A 19528-nucleotide genomic window follows, 5' to 3' on the forward strand; every position below is an offset into this window, starting at 1 on the left:
CTTTGGGCTAAAACAATTTGATCAAAGTGGGCTAAACCTAGAAACATAATTAGATTCCGCGAAACGCTAAAAAAAATTGCATTTACTTTTAGGCAAAAAATACAGGTTGTGGGGGGAGGGGGGCATAGCAACGTATTCTACCCGACAAAAAAATAATTTTGCGTCAAAGACACCACAGTTTCTTGTTTATCCCATAGCATTCCCGATGTTGAGGGGGCAAATGCTCCCTATTGCAGGCTCTTATGGTCCAGGATTAGCAGACGACACCTTCGATGTTATGCAAGCTTATAGCGGGGAGATATGTAACAATTGGAATTTCTTGTCATTGTAGATGGAATTGTTGGTACTGTTCGAGAGCAAGCTGGATTCACGTGGTTTCAGTTGCCTGGCAACAAGTGTACACAACATCAACCAGCTGAAATTGGAGAGCTGCAAAATCGCTGGTTCCGATCTGCAACCTCTAACTGACGCCATATCACGAATGGATCGACCTGTAAGTGTGTGTTGTTGAAATGAAGGGTGTGTTGAACATTGGAATTGCATTAAGGTGGATAAACCAGGCAACAGCAATGCGTGTGAGATTTGCTAAGTCAACCACTGTCTGGTGTACACAAGATTTTTTCGTAAACGGAATTTTGATGATTTTTTTAAGTAATTACTGGCAGGGGCGAATTCGGGATTTTTGTTAGAGGGCGCAAGAAAAAGGTTGCAGGTATGATGTCACAATGTTACGTCAAATCGTGACGTCACAAGTAATGGACATAGCGTTACGTCAAAACGTGACTATTTTTTTATCTTATAAAGACGGAAAAGCACTCGCGTGCAGCGTGAAAAAATGCCTTTGTATAGTTTAAGTTTCCCAAACTTTAATTTTCAAGGGTGCGATAAGACGTGCGGTGCCCATGGATAAACCGGTTTTCAAGTGAGCTAAGACATACTAGAAACATAATTTAGATTTGCGGGTATTCCGAAGTACTTTTGCATTCACTTAGTTACGGTAAATTAGGAATAAGTATGGTTTATGGGAGCCATGGCCACGTGCCCTCTCCCATGGATCCACCCCGGATTACTGGCCTCTACTCCTGATTACTGGCCCCTCTGGCCCTGGCCTGGGTACATTTATTCTGATAGCACTTCTTCTCAATAGACCATTATTAACTGGACATCATTTTTGTTTGTGTTTACTTATAAGAATAATTCACGAAACAACACTTGAATTACAATTACTAGTTTTTTAAACGTTTTCCTGTTGAAGATATTGCAACCCGAAAAGCGCCTACGTTCCCTCATACTTTTATATTTCCGCAATTCTGGAGCGACATTTAGTGTTTTTTTTGCATTTCCTTTAGCGCTGATGTTGCACAGCTCAGTTGCTAGAGTGACTGTCCTGGTATGGCCGAGGTCATTAGTTCGAATCTCACCGCAGGTAATTTTTACTTGCCTTGCTTGCACGAAAATCCTTGCAAGACCAACGAATATGTTCAGATATTCTCAATAAATAACATTAAGTGGTTGTTGTTTTTTCAAACGGTAGGCCTAGGTCGTGGAGATATGTATTTCGTGCATTCAGTGCAGCATTATACTTAGACAGCAATTCAATTTATTTTTTTGGCTACAATTTAAAATGTTGCCCAAATTGATTGATGCAATAACATTTTAAAGTAACACCGCAATATTAACATTATTGGATTTGCAATTTTCTTTCAATGCAAGTTTAATTCGTATAGCTTTCGTCTATCGCAGGGGTCGGCAACCTTTTTCTAGTCGCGGACCAAATCCAAACTCAGAAAGGTCTCTGCGGGCCGCCCAAATTGTTAACTAAGAATTGTGGGTTTGAAATGTTAGAACAACTTTTAATCAGGCGGGCCTCGGATATTTTTTGCACTTAAAATCATGTTTAATTACATTTACAGAGCCAATAAAGTGTTGACGCAAAGGGCGAAAGAAAACGTTTGTTTGGTTACAAATTTGAGTCCACACGTCGTCATCCATACTATTATTGAAAAGTGTAATAAAACTGCTTTGAGGGAACGCGATGACATTTAAAGTTAATGTAGGTCAGTATTTGTTAAGCGTTTTAAGTCAAGGAACACCTGGCGAGCGAAGCGAGCGCGATTTTTTTTTTTGTATAGCGGTATTTCTTTTAAATTTTCAAGTTTTTATTACTGCCAAAAATAAAAAATAAAAAATATATGTCTAATATTTTTTAATACGTTTTCCGTTTGTCCGCGACGCACTTGGCAGCCTTCCACGACGCAACAGTAAAGAATCGCTGATCTAGTTGAAAACGCAGCATCGAAAATAAACAAACCGGACGTAGAATAAATATTCGCGCGAAGCGCGAAAATTTTTGGCATTCACGTAGATAAAATATCCGGCCCGCGGGCCGTAGGTTGCCGACCCCTGGCTATCGCGAAGTGGATAGATAATAAAAACGAATAAAGTTAAGCAGGAGGGTTAAGTTAAAATACAAAAGCCGGTTCCGTTCTGAATTTTATTTGTATAATTTTGTAAAACTAATGTAGAAATAATTAAACTGATGTGTCTTTAAAACGTTTCGAAAACGCGTAGGTGAAAGTAATGACCTGATGCCCGGTTTATTTCAAACGCATTATAATTTTACGCAAATTGTGGATTTAATGAAAAATTACAATATTTACAACCACTATAGGCATTCAATAAATTTTCAGCTTCTATAGTTAACCAATGTCCCACAAAATTATTTTTTTTCACAATTATCCCAATAGATTTTATACATCCCAGAGTTTTTTCCTGGCCTATTACGAATAGCATTATTTTTTGTTGATGTAAGTTGCGAATATGCATTGTTTAATTTGCTAGAACCTGTATGCCGCCTAACACTTGCTTGTATCTTACATTATGTTGTGTTTATGTAGATGATGAAGTTGAACCTGCGCTACAACAAGTTGGGATCGCAAGGACTCGCTTTCCTCCGAACTTGTGCCCACAATGTACAAGAGCTGGAGTTAAAAGGATGCGACATCGGTTATAATGATGTGGATTCTCTGCGCAAGGTAGGCACTCATAACATAAGGATATGTTGTCGGGACGACGATGCGACACTAGTGACGTCATTGCTTAGACGTGTGACGTCATGATGCTTCCCGTTGCATCGAATGTACAACTTTAGTTGAAAAAACATGTCGATATTTACCAAATACCCGATGGTAGTTAGTGGCGTTCACGCGATTAATTTGTGAAGTAAGTTGCTTGGATGTCTGACCTTTTTGCGATCGAATGCATTCGCTTGTTTCTCGCTGAGATCAAGTTTGCTTGGATCTGTCCAGGCTTGACTGAACTAAGAAGCAGAACTAAAAGCAGGAAAAGCTAAACACAAAGCTTCGGGTTCAGAACGAAACAACCTGGCTTGACTCAGGCGAGTAACGAGTAGAGTGAGTTGCGCAATAACCAATTCACGAGTAATCGGTTAATATGAAGTTACTTGTATAATGACATTTCATGTATTTTTAAATAGTGTCAATTGCGTGTCAGATAAGCGCATGTTTTAATTTCAAATGTGATAACTTTTTTTTAGTCTGAGTGACACCTAATGTTGTTACACTGATACGCGTATATCCGCTATAGTAAGTTTTACTTCTATAGATAACAGACCAAACGAACAATGCGAGTACTCAATGCACCGAGGTAATCACAACTTTTTACGCATTCCTACATTCTGCATTTTTGCCGCCATGAGTAACTTAAGTAGTTTGATCAAACACATATACAGAACATAGAATCGTTATATAATCGATTCACGTCTTAAAAATCTGTCTCCACAGTTATATCAAGAAAGGCAAGCGGGACCAGAAGCAAGTCAAAGCCAAGAAACATACACTGGACAAGATTTGGAAGATGAGACAGATCATGTAAGAACATTTTAACATTAAAGTACCAATACATGCTTCTTACTAGACATACCAAATGTTGTGTGAACACAAAACCCTAGGGCCTAGAGCTTGGCAAACAATATCAAAATTAAATTAATTATACTCAGTGTAACTATCTTTGTGTTTTAGTGACCACGTGATTTTCAAATCTTGTGTAAGCGAGTTAACCCACAAACAATAATTTCTTCTAATGGCTTTTTAATACACAAGGTTCGAAAATAAAATTTTGAATCACAACAATATTAGTTAAACATTTTTTTGGAAATATTTTCATTCGTTAGCGCAGATGTATTACACTTGGGGTTTGATTTGGTAAAGACAATGTGAAAACTTCATGCGAATCCTTGCAATAACATAGATAGAACTATTGAACTTTAATAAATATGCTGTTGCTACCAGGATATATTGAATTAAATATTGAACTTTAAGTTAGTGCGTTTTGAAAAATAAAATTGACATTCACTACAATCAAAGTCACGGATTTAAGACATACAATAAGAGGTTTATATACAGCCACTTGCCTATTTTATCATATTGAAGCAGAATATTAAGGTGATTTTTTCGATCTGTTGACTCTGCTGAACAGATTCAATTTTGGACGCAAAACCGTGTTTTAAAGAATCAAAACAAGTGGCGCGAACCTGGGATTTATGTAAGGGCCCCCAATTCAAAAATTAGGGTAGAGAAAACTAAAAATACGTTACGCCACTTAAAAGTGACGTTTTTGCCAATTTCGGGTAGGGTAAACACAATTTTAGTATTGTTATAGTTTTTAATGCAGCCCCAGCTGAGTCCATGGCCGCTTTGCGCAAAGTGTTATGTGGATATACCTCGCATCACCATAGCTGCATGGATCCGGTTAAAAGAAGGATATAAAGCGCAGTGTTATTCGCACCAAATCGATGCGCCATTATTCGTCGTAAATGTGTTTAAAACATTTAAAAACAAAATGCATAGAAACCATTTTAGGAACTTCATTTTAGCTTTTTTTATATAGCTTCAGGACTTTTATATTTGCCCATCAAAGTAGCGGTGCTTGCAAAAATTAGGTTTCGACGTGCAGCTCCATACAGCTCCGCAATAGTACGAGTGTCCTTTAGGGAAAATTAAGTTATAAATGATATTCATCAATTGTCTCCACACGACCATTAAGCTCCAAAATATTTATATTCAATTTTACTTGGGTGGTTTATTTAGGATGTGATGTTCTGCACAGGCACTGGGAGTAAGTGTTTTTTACGTCTGTGGACATATTTGACAACAACATTCAGTTGTTAACTTTTTAACTTGCTGATGATTGTAGGTATGAATAGCAATTAAAGTCAAAACAAAAAAGATTATAAAATAAAACCAGTATTTTAAAGTATAAATAAAATTTGAGTGGATCTAATCAACTCTTTAAACCCCACTAAAATATTACAGGGAAAATATTTAGGGAAACTTTTCATCATGAAAAATCAATGTAATTGCCTTTACGGTGCCCAAAAAATATATGTACCTTTTAAAGATGCGCTGTATGCAAACAACCCTTGAATATAAAATGCTCGTTATCGGCCTTTGTCACTTAATTATATCCAACCACTTTAGCGTGAAAAAAATACAGGCTCTTAAGGCTACTGTCGTAAAAGGTGAAATAGCATAGGGTATGTTTTAACCAAAACCACATTATATGGGTGGGTAACTTGTATTACACTCCTATGATTGGATTGGCATATATACCCATACTATGACGGGGATAGGTGTAATACAGGGCTGTGGAGTCGGAGCCGGACACGGGACTCTATGAAGGATTCGGCTTTATTTTTTAGCCAGGGTGAAACCCCGGTTGTTTTAAACCGACTCCGCAGCCCTGTAGTATGGTGTGTGATGTATACTTAGTATTTTATTGTGTCGTTTTGTGTTACAGCGATCCCGAAGACGGCGTAGACGCCAGAGATGCCAGAGATGCCTTCTGCTATGAGGAGCAGAGGTCGAAATGAGGATCTATCAACGGGAAAAGAGTTTTGCGCTGACTTGCAATCGTAAACCAATGGTTTATAGAAACAAAAGAAACTCCAAGCAATTTCGACCATAGCGATAAAAGTTGAACTTCAGGTTGGCTATAAAGTGAACGGACAAAGTTGTGTTTCATGCAAACGCACCACTGATGGCGATGGATTCACCTTTGCATATTTTTGTCTTTTCGTATTTTCTTACAACAGTAGCAACAGGGTTTATTTTCCATCCTTTCTGAACAGTTCGTGTGCGCTTCCAACAACGAATAATGCACAAACACAACTACACAAGCAAGATAATTGAAACAGTTTATTATCTATTTTTTTTTCGTATATAACTGGGAGGTAACAATTGTTCAGTAACCTGGCAGTACTCGACTGTTACTTTAGTGTTTTCCTTCTTCTACATTTTGATTAGGGTGGAAATTCAGCATCTTGGGCAACAATAATATTTGCGTTTTTTCGCGGGCCATACACAGTAGGCTCCAGATTTAATAATTTGTTTTGTTTCTTTAATTTATTAAACTGTATTAGCTTTTCTTGTATGTTTTTGATATGGTTAGTACGCAAACACAAAGGATGCCATGTGAAAAAAGCATCGATATTAAGTTTGAGCGTCACTAAATTAAACAATTTTCCACAGATAACGATTTTGCGCCGTACCACAATTGGTCCACGTGCCTTAGTTTCAACCACTCTGCGTTAAACGGTGCTTCTAAAATTGTTTGCATCGAGAAATGAATTGAGAAAATGAATTGAGTCAACATACAATTTGACAGATAGTAATGGTTGGACGTGTTTCAAGTTTAAAAGATATGCCGTAAATTAAATGTTTTTAAATAATAAACAATGAACAGCAGTATTTTAGTTTTATTCGTGCTGTAAACTTTCTGCTTTCGATTTTTGTGTGATTTTTCGCCCGAATAAATGGAAGTTAAACAATGGTTGGCTGTAATGCGAATAACGTCAATATGAGTTAAATAAAGGTAATTTAAATGTAGAATAAAACCCAAACCTTTACTCTTTCTTTACATTTCAATAACTGCTAGATGTTTTGCTTGAAATACACATTTGAAATTTCCTCTTAATAACATAAAAAATATTAATTATAAGCATTGTAAAGATTTTGCTCCTTAATATATTTCCTTCGACAAAAGAAATAAATAATTAGAAGGAAAATATAGTTCGGTTGCTTTAGTCTTAAACTAAGTTATAAGTGATACACAAACAAAATAAAACTCTTAACTTACCTTATAAAAGAAGACTTGCAGCTTTTATCAGCAGCAAACTTAACACAGAGGTCAACTACAACACAACACAACTAGCTCAACTGATGATCAAATGCTTTTCTCGTGTGATTGCTTACGGCTCATTCTGCACCAAACTGATTGCGTTTGCTTCGGCGCCTTTAATTCGTTTTGCTCAACATAAAATCGGCCAGTTTAAATGGCCGCTTTCAAATCAGCCGTTTTTTTCACCAGGTCTTGCGGTTTCATATAAGGCACAAAACGCGGCCGAAATAATGGAGTCGGCCGATTGCGTTGCAAGCCGCGACTCCAAGTAGGACATGAAAGCATAATAGTAATTATTACAAAACTCAAAATATAAATCTGAGAGACTGTGATTGAAACGTCTCCTGTGCAAGGCCAAAAGTAATAGAACTTTATTACCAGAATACATGGAAGTTTTCGAGATGACGTAAGAACAGGACGTCTAAAACAAGCAACGTTCGGAAACTGGACGTTGTGGTTCGATGCAGTGCACAAATATGCAACGCAGACTTTAGAATATTCAGGCAGATGGTGGGATAGCGTAATAAAAATTTTCTGACCAACGCAGTTCCGACTTTCATCACTGCTCGGGTTAGGGGGTGCAACCAAAGGCGTAGGGGGGCGGAGGGGTATATATGTCCCCGGGCGCCAAAATAAGGCTTACAAATGCCAAAATGAGGCTGCTTCTTCTTTAAATACAATGTTCTATTAAAATTGGAATTGTTTTGCCGTATAAAGTAAGGTTTATTATGTTAATGTAATAGAAAATTTGATTAAACATGAAGGAGGGGCCGCCAATTTTATAGTTTGCCCCCGGGCGCAAAATACCCTGGCTACGCCACTGGGTACAAGCAAGCTCCTATAGAGGTGCTCCGAAATCCAGCATTTTATCCTGCTTGTTTATTTCTGTGTTTCTCAACAAACCTTGCTCAAGTGCTACGTAATATCGTAAATGCCAATGGAACGCGAGAAATTTTGAGTTTTATGCGCAAGTTTATCAAAATTACCTCAAATGTAAAAATATTGCAATTGCCGTGAGTTGTATTCTCTATGTGCCACAATAATTTGGCCTTAAATATAAAATCGGATGTCACTGGAAGCTAGGTTTTTTAATACTTTGGTCTTGTGTTAATTCAGGGATTCCCAACCTTGTTACGATCTCGTACCACTTGGACGCTCTGTACTGTCACGCGTACCACTTAGCAGAAAAATAATTTAATTAAATCATATTTTTATTTATTTTTAGCTTACAACTAGCATTATTCAACGCTATTTGTAGCTTAAGACTTAAGCTATAAAACAGTAGATGCTATCTATCAAGAGCAATCATTTTTCCACCTGAAAAACCTACGAGTACCACTAGTGGTTCACGTACCACAGGTTGGGAACCCCAGTGTTAATTGGATCAGAATGGCTTGCTGTGAAACCCGGCGGTACGCAGCAAAACTAAAAGCCACTATGCGATGTACACTGCCGGAAAAACGCACCGGTGAAAAAACGAGACAGTGACTTAAATGTACGCCAAGGCTGGCAGGCGCGGACCTAGGATGATTGTTTGGGGGGCAATGAATTGTTTCGAATATGACGTCACAAAGCTGCACAACTAACCTCAAGAAAACCAGTTGGATTATTTCCAGGTTGGAGAAGTGGTGCTTTTAATACATAAGTCACATTACAAAGCTGTAGCACGAAGCGAAAAATTGCCTTTATATCTTTTAAGATGTCAAAAGCATTTGTGAGGTGATGAGACTAACGACGCCTTTAAGCTAAAGCAACTGTAATAAAGCGGGCCAAGAGATACACAAGAAGCTTTAAGATTCGCGAATTCTTTTGCATTTATAATGTTACCCTAGTAACAAAAAATACATTTTTTTTGGAAGCCATTTTGTGGTATTTGTGGAAACCAGAAAAGTACCACAATATTACAACTATTAATTCCAGTATAATATGAAAAGCAACTAAACCATAAAACATGCCTAAAAAAAACGGCTGTATTTACAAATACGATGCGTTTCTACACAGTATTGAAATCTCTGTGATTTTTAAAGTTACCTACATTTAAAAGGCATTGAAATAGAAAAACAAAGTCTATGTTAACATTAAAGAACAAGTATAAGAGAAGTGTAAACTTTGAAACAGAACAATAACGAAGAAATAATTACACAGTAAAAATGGAAAAGTTAGCATTTGCGCAAATGGATGACAACACTGAAATATTTGCTCTTCCTGTACAACATACCTTCTGCATAGCTGTGTAAGCCCAGAATACAAAGAGCTCTATTGCGATGAGATTCGAACCAAACGAAAGCTTTACACGCGGGAAAATAAAACCGCTCAATGCTTCTTTGTAAGCCCCGAGAGAATGTCAAGTGAGCATCGAAACTTTTTGTAATATTGGAAAAGAAATTATTTTTATTACCAATATATGCATAGACACAATCGTTTTAGACTTAAATACGCACTATCCATTAAAAATTATTAATATTGAGACATTTAGATACAGTTTGTAGTGGATTTAGGTTTTTGCATGCCATAAAGGAAAAACCCACTTTAGGTTTTGCAAGTCGTGGCTTATGTAAAACACAATGAATCGTTTGGCGATAAAATTGAACGCAAAGAGAATACTTGTGAAGTTATAGAAGGGCGAGTGAGTCGCCGATGAACTCGGTGAGTTGCCAGAGCGAACTCGTCAATCCACTTGCAACGGCGAGTCCGCAAACTCCTAAGGCAGCTCCCGAGTAGAAGCACTTCTCAACCAAACGCAATCTGAACAAATTAAACACAAGGTTAAAACATCTTTTTAAGTTGCAATGTTTTCTGGTTAACTAATCTTCTTAGGTTTCAACTAACATTAAAACGCAATCTGAACAAATTAAACACACGGTTAAAACGGGCTCAGTCATCTAATCGCATTTTAAGATAAAACGCATGAATAAACTTTGTTTATTATAACTTTTTGTGTAATACTTTCTAATAAGACCACAAACAAAGCTTAAATGGACACATTTTGGCGCTGATACTACGTCAGTATCGGACCAGTAGCGATACGATAAATCTGATTATATCGGACAACCAAAAGTAAAATCATAAAAAAACGGGCCCAACCATCCAATAGAGTTTTAGATAAAAAGGAAATTCGGTGATGAATCGGCGAAATTAGGATATGAACAAATATGAAGGCAGATTCTAGGGATTTCAATATTTTGGCGAAAAAAGTGTGATCTAATGAAACCACTACGAATTCTAGGGCAGTGGTCAGCAAACTTTTTTGTCGCGGCCCAAAGTATTTCTTTCAGAGCTATTGTAGGCCCACTAAAATCACTACGAAGCAGTGACGGATTCTGAATATTTGATTTTTAGGTGAAATATTACACGGCGCCTTTATGCCCAAAACTCTGCCATACCATATTATACAACATACTATACAACGAAGAATATACGCGCGAAGCGAGAAAAAAATTTTAATTACACATAGTTAAAGTTGACAAAAAATATATTTCGACAGGCATTTAGGACCACATTGGGCACGTGGGTCTTTTCAAACTGAGCCAAATGAAAAATTCTATGCCACACCAATATTTACAATAAAAGTGCAATGAATGTACGGCTATCACGCGGCCCACAACTACATGATATCACTCAGCTGCTCAAAAGTAACTCGCGGCAGACATCTGGGCCGCGGCCCATAGTTTGCCGACCACTGTTCTAGGGATTTCGATATTTTGGTGGAAAATGGGATCTAATGAAGTCACCACGAATCTTCTTTAGAAAAATGCATTGTTTTACGTTTACAGTGTCATGTCACAAATAAACATGAAAGTATTTATAAGATCAAAATTTCTGGCTTTCAACAAAACTTCCACAAGCATAAAGTTCCTTACTTGGTTAGTTTTTGTTTCGATTGTAGATCGTTGTTCTTCTGCTTTAGAATGAACTGGTTGCAGCCGGCGATGTAAGTTGTGAAGTAATCTTCCCACTGATAAACCCCACAATCAAGGTTGTAAGCCTGAGAAACAATTAACAAATAGCTTGATAATGAGTTTTAAAGCCAAAAAGTTCGAGTAAATCCACATCATCTTGATTAAGACGTTTCGATTCACACTTGTATCATCGTCAGTTAATCTCATTGTTTTTTAACAGCACTTTCTTAACACATAACTTATACTGAGCATAAAATAAACTCAAAGACTGTTCGAAAAACGTTGAAAAAATAAGGTTCCACAAAATATAGGGCTTTTTTCAGAGACTGATGATGCCAGATTGGCGAAATATATTTCTCTATTAATTACTAGTCTAGAACTTATAAATGACTAATTATGATTCGGACAAGAAAGTCTATAGTATATTGCTAACGCTTTTAAAGATTCAAATAATTTGTAACAAACGTACAAGAGCCAATGTTAACCCTATGATTAGATGCTCTGCAGTAAAAGACATTCTAATATTTCACCTTTTGGTCTTCAGCATTCAGTGAGGAACGCAGTTGATCGACATTCGTGTTGCTGAACTTTAAGTTTGTCGTAAAAAAGAATTCCATCACTTCCATGGCGCTCATGATCTTTTCATTGAGTCTTGCCATTCTGAAAAAAATAAGAAATATTGAAGTCTTTGCCATTCTGAAATTAAACATTATATTTTGTAGGATTAGCGTAGCATTGGGTTCAGAATAAAGTATATTTGTGAACTGGGACCAATAATTTCAAGCTAAATAAAATCCTATATTCTTGTCTAATTGGTGATAGTCATTCAAACAAGTAATCCAATTTTATGTCATATTGAAAAAAAACAGACAATTGTTATAACATAATAAAGGAAGTTTAAATCCGAACAGTTTGAGAGGTGTAAAGACAGGTTGACAAAAAGCTAGATATTGAATGATAAAATAAAGTTCCATCTAGACTATTGCCTTTAATATTAAAAAAAACTAAAAAAAAACTAGACAAAACATTGCACGATTCAACAAAGCAAAAATTTCAAGAAAAGCAAAAATTTCAAAACTGTTCAAACCACAATAAGGCATAGGTGGCAAACTAGAGTTTTTAGCATCTGCTTAGACTTTATTTTATTTCAAGTATAACTCACTTTTGTTTTTTCCTCATAAGAGCCACACCGGCATCCATCGCATGGGCAGGAATAGTTTGCGAATAAAAGGTGGTGAGCTCGTACAGCTTTCTGCATATAAATAAATAAAATGTTTAAATCCATGAACACGCCTTTGCCGAAAGTGTTGGAATAATGAAAACTATATCTCTTCATGTTAAATAGAGTAATTAGATGGCACTATATAAAAACAAATTGTATCAAATAGCTTTCGCACAACCGTGCTTCATCAGGTCAAAGCTGAAAAAAGATTTGCAACGTTTTTCTACTTTGGTTGTGCGAAAGACAATTTGTCTTTATATAGTGCCATCTGATTACCTTATTTAAACTAGACAAATACGGCCTTTTAGAAAGACTCCTAATGTTAAGCAATGCCACCTAATTACAGGATTTAGAACTAGACAAATATGATTAAGACTATGTTTCTGGATAACACTAATATTATGCTAAAATTCTCCTAGAAACTCTTTTTTGGAAAACTATATTTAACAATTCTTGATAAAATGTGACAATCACAAAAGCAAAACTAAAAAATATATTTCACCTGTTATTCGTGCATAATACCCGAGGGGCACGGAATGGGTCGCTTGGATTCTCTGCCACATTGTTGATTGCAAGTGAAACTGGAAACAAAAAATACAAATTGTAAATGGTGAATTTAAGCCAGGGCTGTGGAGTCGGGACTCAACTGAGTCGGTTTATTTTGCTGGAGTAGAGAACACGGGGCTTAAGTTAGAAGTTAGACTAACCTTATAGGTTAATAAATTATATGACACACTACGAGTGGTATGTTGAACATATCTACCTGATTTTCGTTTAATAAATGTGTGAAATACAGGCTGTAGAGTCGGATCCGGACTGGGGAATCGCAGAAACAGGAGATTTGGTGAAAGTCGGACTCCGGATTGAGTAAGACTATGCTAAAATAAGACTAAAATTTTCCCTTCGGCAAAACTTTGCCCAACTTAACTGAACAATTTTAGATATGTAAACTGCTGCAGCCTGGAACCCAACAAAATCAACATGGCAACACAATTTTTCCCATTGGTTAAGAAACACTAAAACCTACATTTACTGATGTAACACTTTTAGTTAAAGTTGTCCATTCTTACTCAAGCGGTCCATAGCAAGGCCATTTTTGATGCCAGAGTTGACGTGGTAGATGGGAAGTGATCCATTGACCCTCGGAACTCGGTCGCAAGTAAAGGAACTGATGCTTTCATTGTCCGAAGATGAATCCCCTGGAAATTCATGTTTAACAGGTTAAGTTTTAAATTGATCAAACTATTCAATAAATATAGGTGGAATTAGTTCTTCATAGTAAACAGCCTGAAAACCTCTTGGTAATATAGAATGACTACATTAGAGTAAAAATGCAGTTTTGGAACAGATTTTTTATACAGGACTCAAAATACAAAAAGAACACAACAACAATGAAGTAAAAAAAATTACATGTTTTCGAACAGGGGTTTATTTATCAAATGAATACAAAATTAGTGGTAATAAATGCAAACACTGGCTAGATACAAGCGTTTTTTTCTCAAGCTTAAAATAGTTTTGTACAAATTAAAACAAAGTAAATTGTAGAATGAATATCAAGGAACATGTATAAGTAAGTAGCATTTTGTGGAAATTAAAAAAAATTCTTTGTTGATTTTCACATGGTCAGATGACAAAATGCAACCTACTTCTGTATGGGCTTTGATATTCATTCTCCATCTAACTACAACACCAGCGGATATGAACAAAAACGCCAACTTTTTGGTAACCTATCTGTATTTACAACCTTGTAAGCCAATTTCCCCAAGCGATGAAACTGCACTGTCACTCTCGCAGCCGAGCGAGCACCTTCTTTCTGCTGAGTCACAAGCGGTCTTCATCGCCGCGCAAATCACGCCGTTCACAAAAAAGTCGACCGGCATGAGGTCAGAGGTTATGGAGTGGTCGACAATCACAGAACGAAGCACCCCCTTGGCGTACGCTATGATGAAAGCGGTGGGTCCGTACACGTTTGTACACCAACCCTAGAGAAAAAACAGTAATTTTTGCTATGAAAGATAATTATGCAGTGAAATTTGGAACACGATTAAGCAGTACACTGGAAGCCTTTAATAGACTAACCCAGTGGTTCCCAACCGGGGGGCCATTTGGAAGCTTAAAGGGTAATTGAAGTTCCTTAAAAACATAATTATCGCTCTTTTTAAAATCCTATTAATACAACTTTTTGTGTATGATTTGGGTACAGAAATCAAATGATATGTTTCTACATGCAAATAAATTTGATTGCGATGTCCCAGTTCCGTTTTTAGTGACACTACAGAAATCAACTTTCAAGATTCAAGTAGTTGTGCCGCAATCTATTTAGCGTTCCTTATGGGTGCCGCAAACCATAAAAGGTGGGAACCACTGGAGTATCAGAATCAGAATTTTTGTGCAAGCAAGGTAGCAAATGCAACTGCGGTATGGTTTGCACTCCAAACTGGCCTTGCTTGCATGAAATCCCTAATTGGTTGAATGATTTCATTAGTCTTTATCAGTGATTTAAGTTTCATTACACAGGGCAATTTAAAAAAGCTAGATTTATAATTATTTGTGTCACTTAATTTTACAGGAATAATGGCTTGGGGAGAAATTGATAAGGAAAGTAAAAGAAATGTAAATCCATTGTTGGCAAGTATCTCGCTAATGCACAGCTGAATAAATATCTGCTTCAAAATATGTTATGCTGTTTTTTGTTCTAAACCTATTTCTTAGTTCTTCTTAATTTATAAAAAAATATTGAGCCACAAAATTTTTATGCAACGAAAATGGGCTTTGCTTAAATTGGCAAACCCTTGAATAAAACAGTGCTTTAAACCTAAGTTTCAAAAAATATATAGGACTGCTTCAAGTTATTTAATCCTTCTAAATGTTTAACATCAATGAAACCACTCAAAACATTTTAGTATTTTAAACACATTTAACTCTTTTCGTGTTCTTTCTGCACTGAAAAAATATCTAACTTATAACAAGTCTAAAAACATACCGGCAGGCGGCAAAGGTTCTTTGTAAGCTGGTATTATCATGCTTGGCCTGACGATGCAGATTGGAAGATGAGATCCTTCTCTTGCAACGACGTCCTCAGCAAGCGCTTTCGTCAGCGTGTAAGTGTTCGGTCTGAACGAAAACGCAACAGGTTACATTTCAGTCAAGAGAGATATTTTGATCCAAAACTGTTCTTCTTTGAAGCATTTGGCTTAGTTAGTTCACAAAAAAATGTTGTATTTGTGTGATGTGATATGTATCAATTGTTTATTGGAAAGTTTGTATGGTCCCTGTTCTGAGGCGATTTTTTTTTTTAGATTTTTGTTTGCTTGACAGTTTTCAAGTTACGTCAAAATACGACTTAATAAAACAATAAATTTATAAAATAAAGTTTTTCCAGCGAACTTGTGCGCAAATATGCAGCTGAACAATAGCTTAATTGTGTGAACGACTAAAAAACCTGTATTTACATTGTAAAAGAACTCGAAAATATAGTTTTTGGGCAAAATTTGCCAAGTAGTCTCTGCTAGAAACTAGAAAAAAGTGTTATGAAGGTCAACACAAGAAGAAGGACAATCGTGCAACATGCCATGAGTCCAGTTTTTGATATATATATATATATATAGTTAATTATTGCTACCGCTTGATGATAACAAAAACGAACATAATGGCCAAGGTGTTAAAACATTCTAGCTTGTGGCACATTAAGTATAAAGTATTTTAGGCACTGTTTTCTCCTAGCAACACTTTTAAAACTTGGTATTTGTCCTTAATATATTGGCAAGAACACGGTTTAAAGCAGGGGTGACAAAACTATTTGCTGTCGCGGCTCGCGGGCCACTTTGTCAGTTACCACTGAGTAAGCGGGCCGCACGACTTTTTACTTATACCATAAAACCTGTTAAAATCACAAACAATTGTTCATCAAACGAAACTAATCGAAACCCATGCGAACCATACAGCTTAAATTATTTAACGCAATATTGAAATATGAAATATGAAATAATAAAAAATAACAAATAAACATTTAATGAATTTTGTTGCTCAATGAGAAATTTGGAAACATTTTTGCTTTGCTAAGCGCTTGATATTAGGACGAACTGTTGATGTGGCAACTCTCAACTGCATACTAAGATGTACATCTGTTAGCCGTGACCTGTAACGACTTTTTGTGATGTTCATTTTAGAAAAAAATATGTTCACATAGATATGTGCTTCCAAAAACCCGCGGGCCACGTTTTCGTCACCCCTAGTTTAAAGGATTAAAATAAAAACTTAAGCAGTGTAAAAACGAAATAATGCAAGAGTTCTTAACTTCTTGGGCCACTTCCAGGTTAAACAAACATTTATTTCAAAGTGACCTTTTGTTAAAATGTCCTAATAACTATCCTAATGAATTTAATTTCGCTTCGAATCAGCGAATATGGTCGCCTACCTCTTGTCAAGAAGTTGCGGCGTGACCTTGGTAATAAGGTCATCGTCCATCCACCGGAGGGAGCCCTCAAGGTTGAGGTAATCGATTCCAACATCGTAAAGCTTTTCATCGGTTTCTTGTCGGTTGCAATGGACATACGCTGGACAAAAATTCTCTATATATTAAACAATACAATGGTTTATATATAGATAAAAAAAGTTAGAGTTAAAAAAAATAACTTTTTTTTATAAAATATATATTATAGTTTACACAAAAAAAGTGTATGGCAATAGCACTTTATAAGGTAGTTACAACATCAAAACAATTTTCTGGCTTTTTAATTAAATATATTTAACCTTATCCTTAAACAAAAATATATCGGTAGGAAAAAGCTTTAAATTACAATTTCTCGCGACAAAATTCCATGGATGGGGGAGAAGTTAAATCAGTAGTTCCTAAACTTTTCAGCTTGCGGCACAGTAAAAACTAAAACATTTCATGCCACACCATGTACAAAAAAACAACAAGTTTAACAGATAAATGCCTTGAAAAGGTCTATGAAATAAATCATCTATCTTTGCTCATTTATTTTTGATACATTGAATTTCGGAATCTTTGTAACTGTTTTTTAAAGTATTGTCAGTAGTGAATGAAATTTATAACTCTACGACAATTTTTAGCTTGCTACATGATTATTTAATTTTCCACATTAAAGATAATTTAATAAAGTTAATAAATATTGACAAAAGAATTACACCTGGTCTGCGCTCGTACATCCTAACAGTTAACCGACCTGCGATGGTCAGGCCCAACAGTTACCCACCCTTCAGAAAAAAAAATGGTAACCCTCGGCCTAGTATGTGGAATATGGGTATATTTACCCTATAATAGAGTAACCTTAGCACAAATTTACAAAGTTAATCACATAAAGCATTTAAAAAAAAGTGTGATTTTGAACGCTTTATCATTTAATAAAACAGCAAAATTAAATTTTTTTGTGTAACACTGCATATTGTAAATACACACCTGTGGAGATGTGAACCAATGCTTGGAGGTTGTTTCATTCAGGTCAAAATATTTTGAGAAGCCTCCTCACACACTGGACGTTTATCTCGAAGGCCAACCTGTAGAAATTGATAAAGAAACCAGTGGTTAACAAGCTTTTTTAGACGGCAGCAGACTAAACAGACAAAAACAAATTAGGGGTATATACTTTGACACCATCATGTAATTAACACTTAACAAGCATGAGGGGCAATATGAATTACACATAATTTAACTTCAGTAACTGTGATATTAAAATGTAAATACGATTTAATATAAGTAGACATTTATTTACAAATCAATATCATTGCGTTAGTAACTTAGTAAAACTGAGTTACTACATCTGAAGCAACAAAATTTAAAAAAATAATAATCACATTTTTTGGCGCTCGTCTAGAATCCTACCACAACGAACATTATTAGGGTTAGGGTGCCGGTTAGCGTTTGGGTTTGGGTGAGTGATGAGTCCATTAATAGTGTTAAACAATATTACTTGACCTACCCACACCCAAACACAAACACTAACCGACACCCTAACCCACGTATTGTGCATTGCTTAATAATTAATTTAACGTTGTGGTAGGATTCTAGACCAGCGCCATTATTTTTATTAGTATTGCTTAACCTACCCAAACCCAAACGCTAAGCTGCACCGACCCTAATTCAAATAATGTTCGTTGTGGGATCCTAGACCAGCGCCCAGTAGTTCGCTTATTTTGAAAGCGGGCGCTGGTCTAGAATCCTACCACAACGTTAAATTAATTATTATACAGCGCCTGAAAGCGTAATACTTTTGCCGAACATATCGAATAACAACAGTAGATCGCAATTAAATACAAAGTATCGGAAATCCTGAGACGTTGTGTATACTTAAGTGCCCTAACCCCGAGGTGTTCGTTGAACTTAAGTGTTGCAGCGCAGTGGATGAAAATCTGGCACTTCTTCTGTAGAATCTCCCTCGAAGCTTGATCCAAACCAAGATCTTCAGCGCCAAGATCGCACGAAACAAATTCGAGCTTCGACGCAAAATTCGGCTGCAGCTCACGAAGAACGTCGAAAGCCAGGAAGGGTAAAAGGTTTAAACGTCAAATGACTCAAATAGATTTAAACCAATAAGTGGAAAGTTGGGGAAAATGGCGAATTTGTTTGGTCGTCTGTCACGCTCTGATGCATATGAAGAAACAACAAAGTTTAGAGTAGACTCGTTTACTCCTAGTTCTGTTTGTGCCATCAACAGCCTCTGATTGGTACAGGGTTAAGCACCTTTTTGCCTAGGATCGCCAAAAAAAGTGTTGAACAGATTGGCATGGCTATTCAACTCTGATTTGAGTTCAGGCTGAGTCATTTAGCCGCGGTATATAATACTACCACAACGAACATTATTTGGGTTAGGGTGTGGTGCGGGTTAGCGTTTGGGCTTTGGTAGGTTAATCAGCAATATTGTTAATGAATAACAATAATACTTGATACGCCATCAACCAAACACTAACCAACACCCGGATCAAAATATTGTGCTTTGCTTTAATAACTGTTTTAACGCTGTGGTAGGATTGTAGATCAAAATCGTAGCACAACGAAGCGAGCCAAAATTAAAATATTCAAAGAAGAATCCTACCACAATTTTGTCTGGGGGTGATATTTCTCTTTGGGTAAGGGTGAGCGTTTAGGTGGGTGTTTTTTTATTATTTATTCTCCCATTTTTATTTCTTGTTGCAATTTTTATTGCACAATTCGTTTCGTTACTGTAAAAAAACTGGTAGGATTCTAGAC

General features: G+C 36.4%; 2 protein-coding genes across 2 annotated transcripts in view; one reads left to right on the top strand and one right to left on the bottom strand.

Moving 5' to 3' along the window:
- The window catches only part of LOC146137387 (uncharacterized), a 255664-nt gene extending 249026 nt beyond the window's left edge, over nucleotides 1-6638 (top strand). The window contains exon 4 of the mRNA XM_083394099.1: nucleotides 5818-6638. Coding sequence (XP_083250225.1) covers nucleotides 5818-5890 — 73 coding nt within the window. The 3' untranslated portion in view covers nucleotides 5891-6638. The remainder of the gene's footprint in view (nucleotides 1-5817) is intronic.
- A 3171-nt stretch (nucleotides 6639-9809) lies between these two features.
- Nucleotides 9810-18831, bottom strand: LOC146137391 (fatty acyl-CoA reductase 1-like; the record flags this gene model as incomplete). The annotated part of the gene is given in 11 exon segments (XM_083393901.1): nucleotides 9810-9942; nucleotides 11058-11182; nucleotides 11627-11756; nucleotides 12259-12348; nucleotides 12821-12899; nucleotides 13389-13517; nucleotides 14063-14300; nucleotides 15306-15432; nucleotides 16736-16874; nucleotides 17741-17838; nucleotides 18629-18831. Coding segments are annotated over 11 exon segments (1491 nt in total), but the record flags the coding sequence as incomplete, so codon positions are not given.
- Nucleotides 18832-19528: the final 697 nt, after the last annotated feature.

The sequence above is a fragment of the Ascidiella aspersa genome, chromosome 7 (assembly GCF_963924565.1).
Source record: "Ascidiella aspersa chromosome 7, kaAscAspe10.2, whole genome shotgun sequence".
In the NCBI taxonomy this organism is placed as follows: domain Eukaryota; kingdom Metazoa; phylum Chordata; class Ascidiacea; order Phlebobranchia; family Ascidiidae; genus Ascidiella; species Ascidiella aspersa.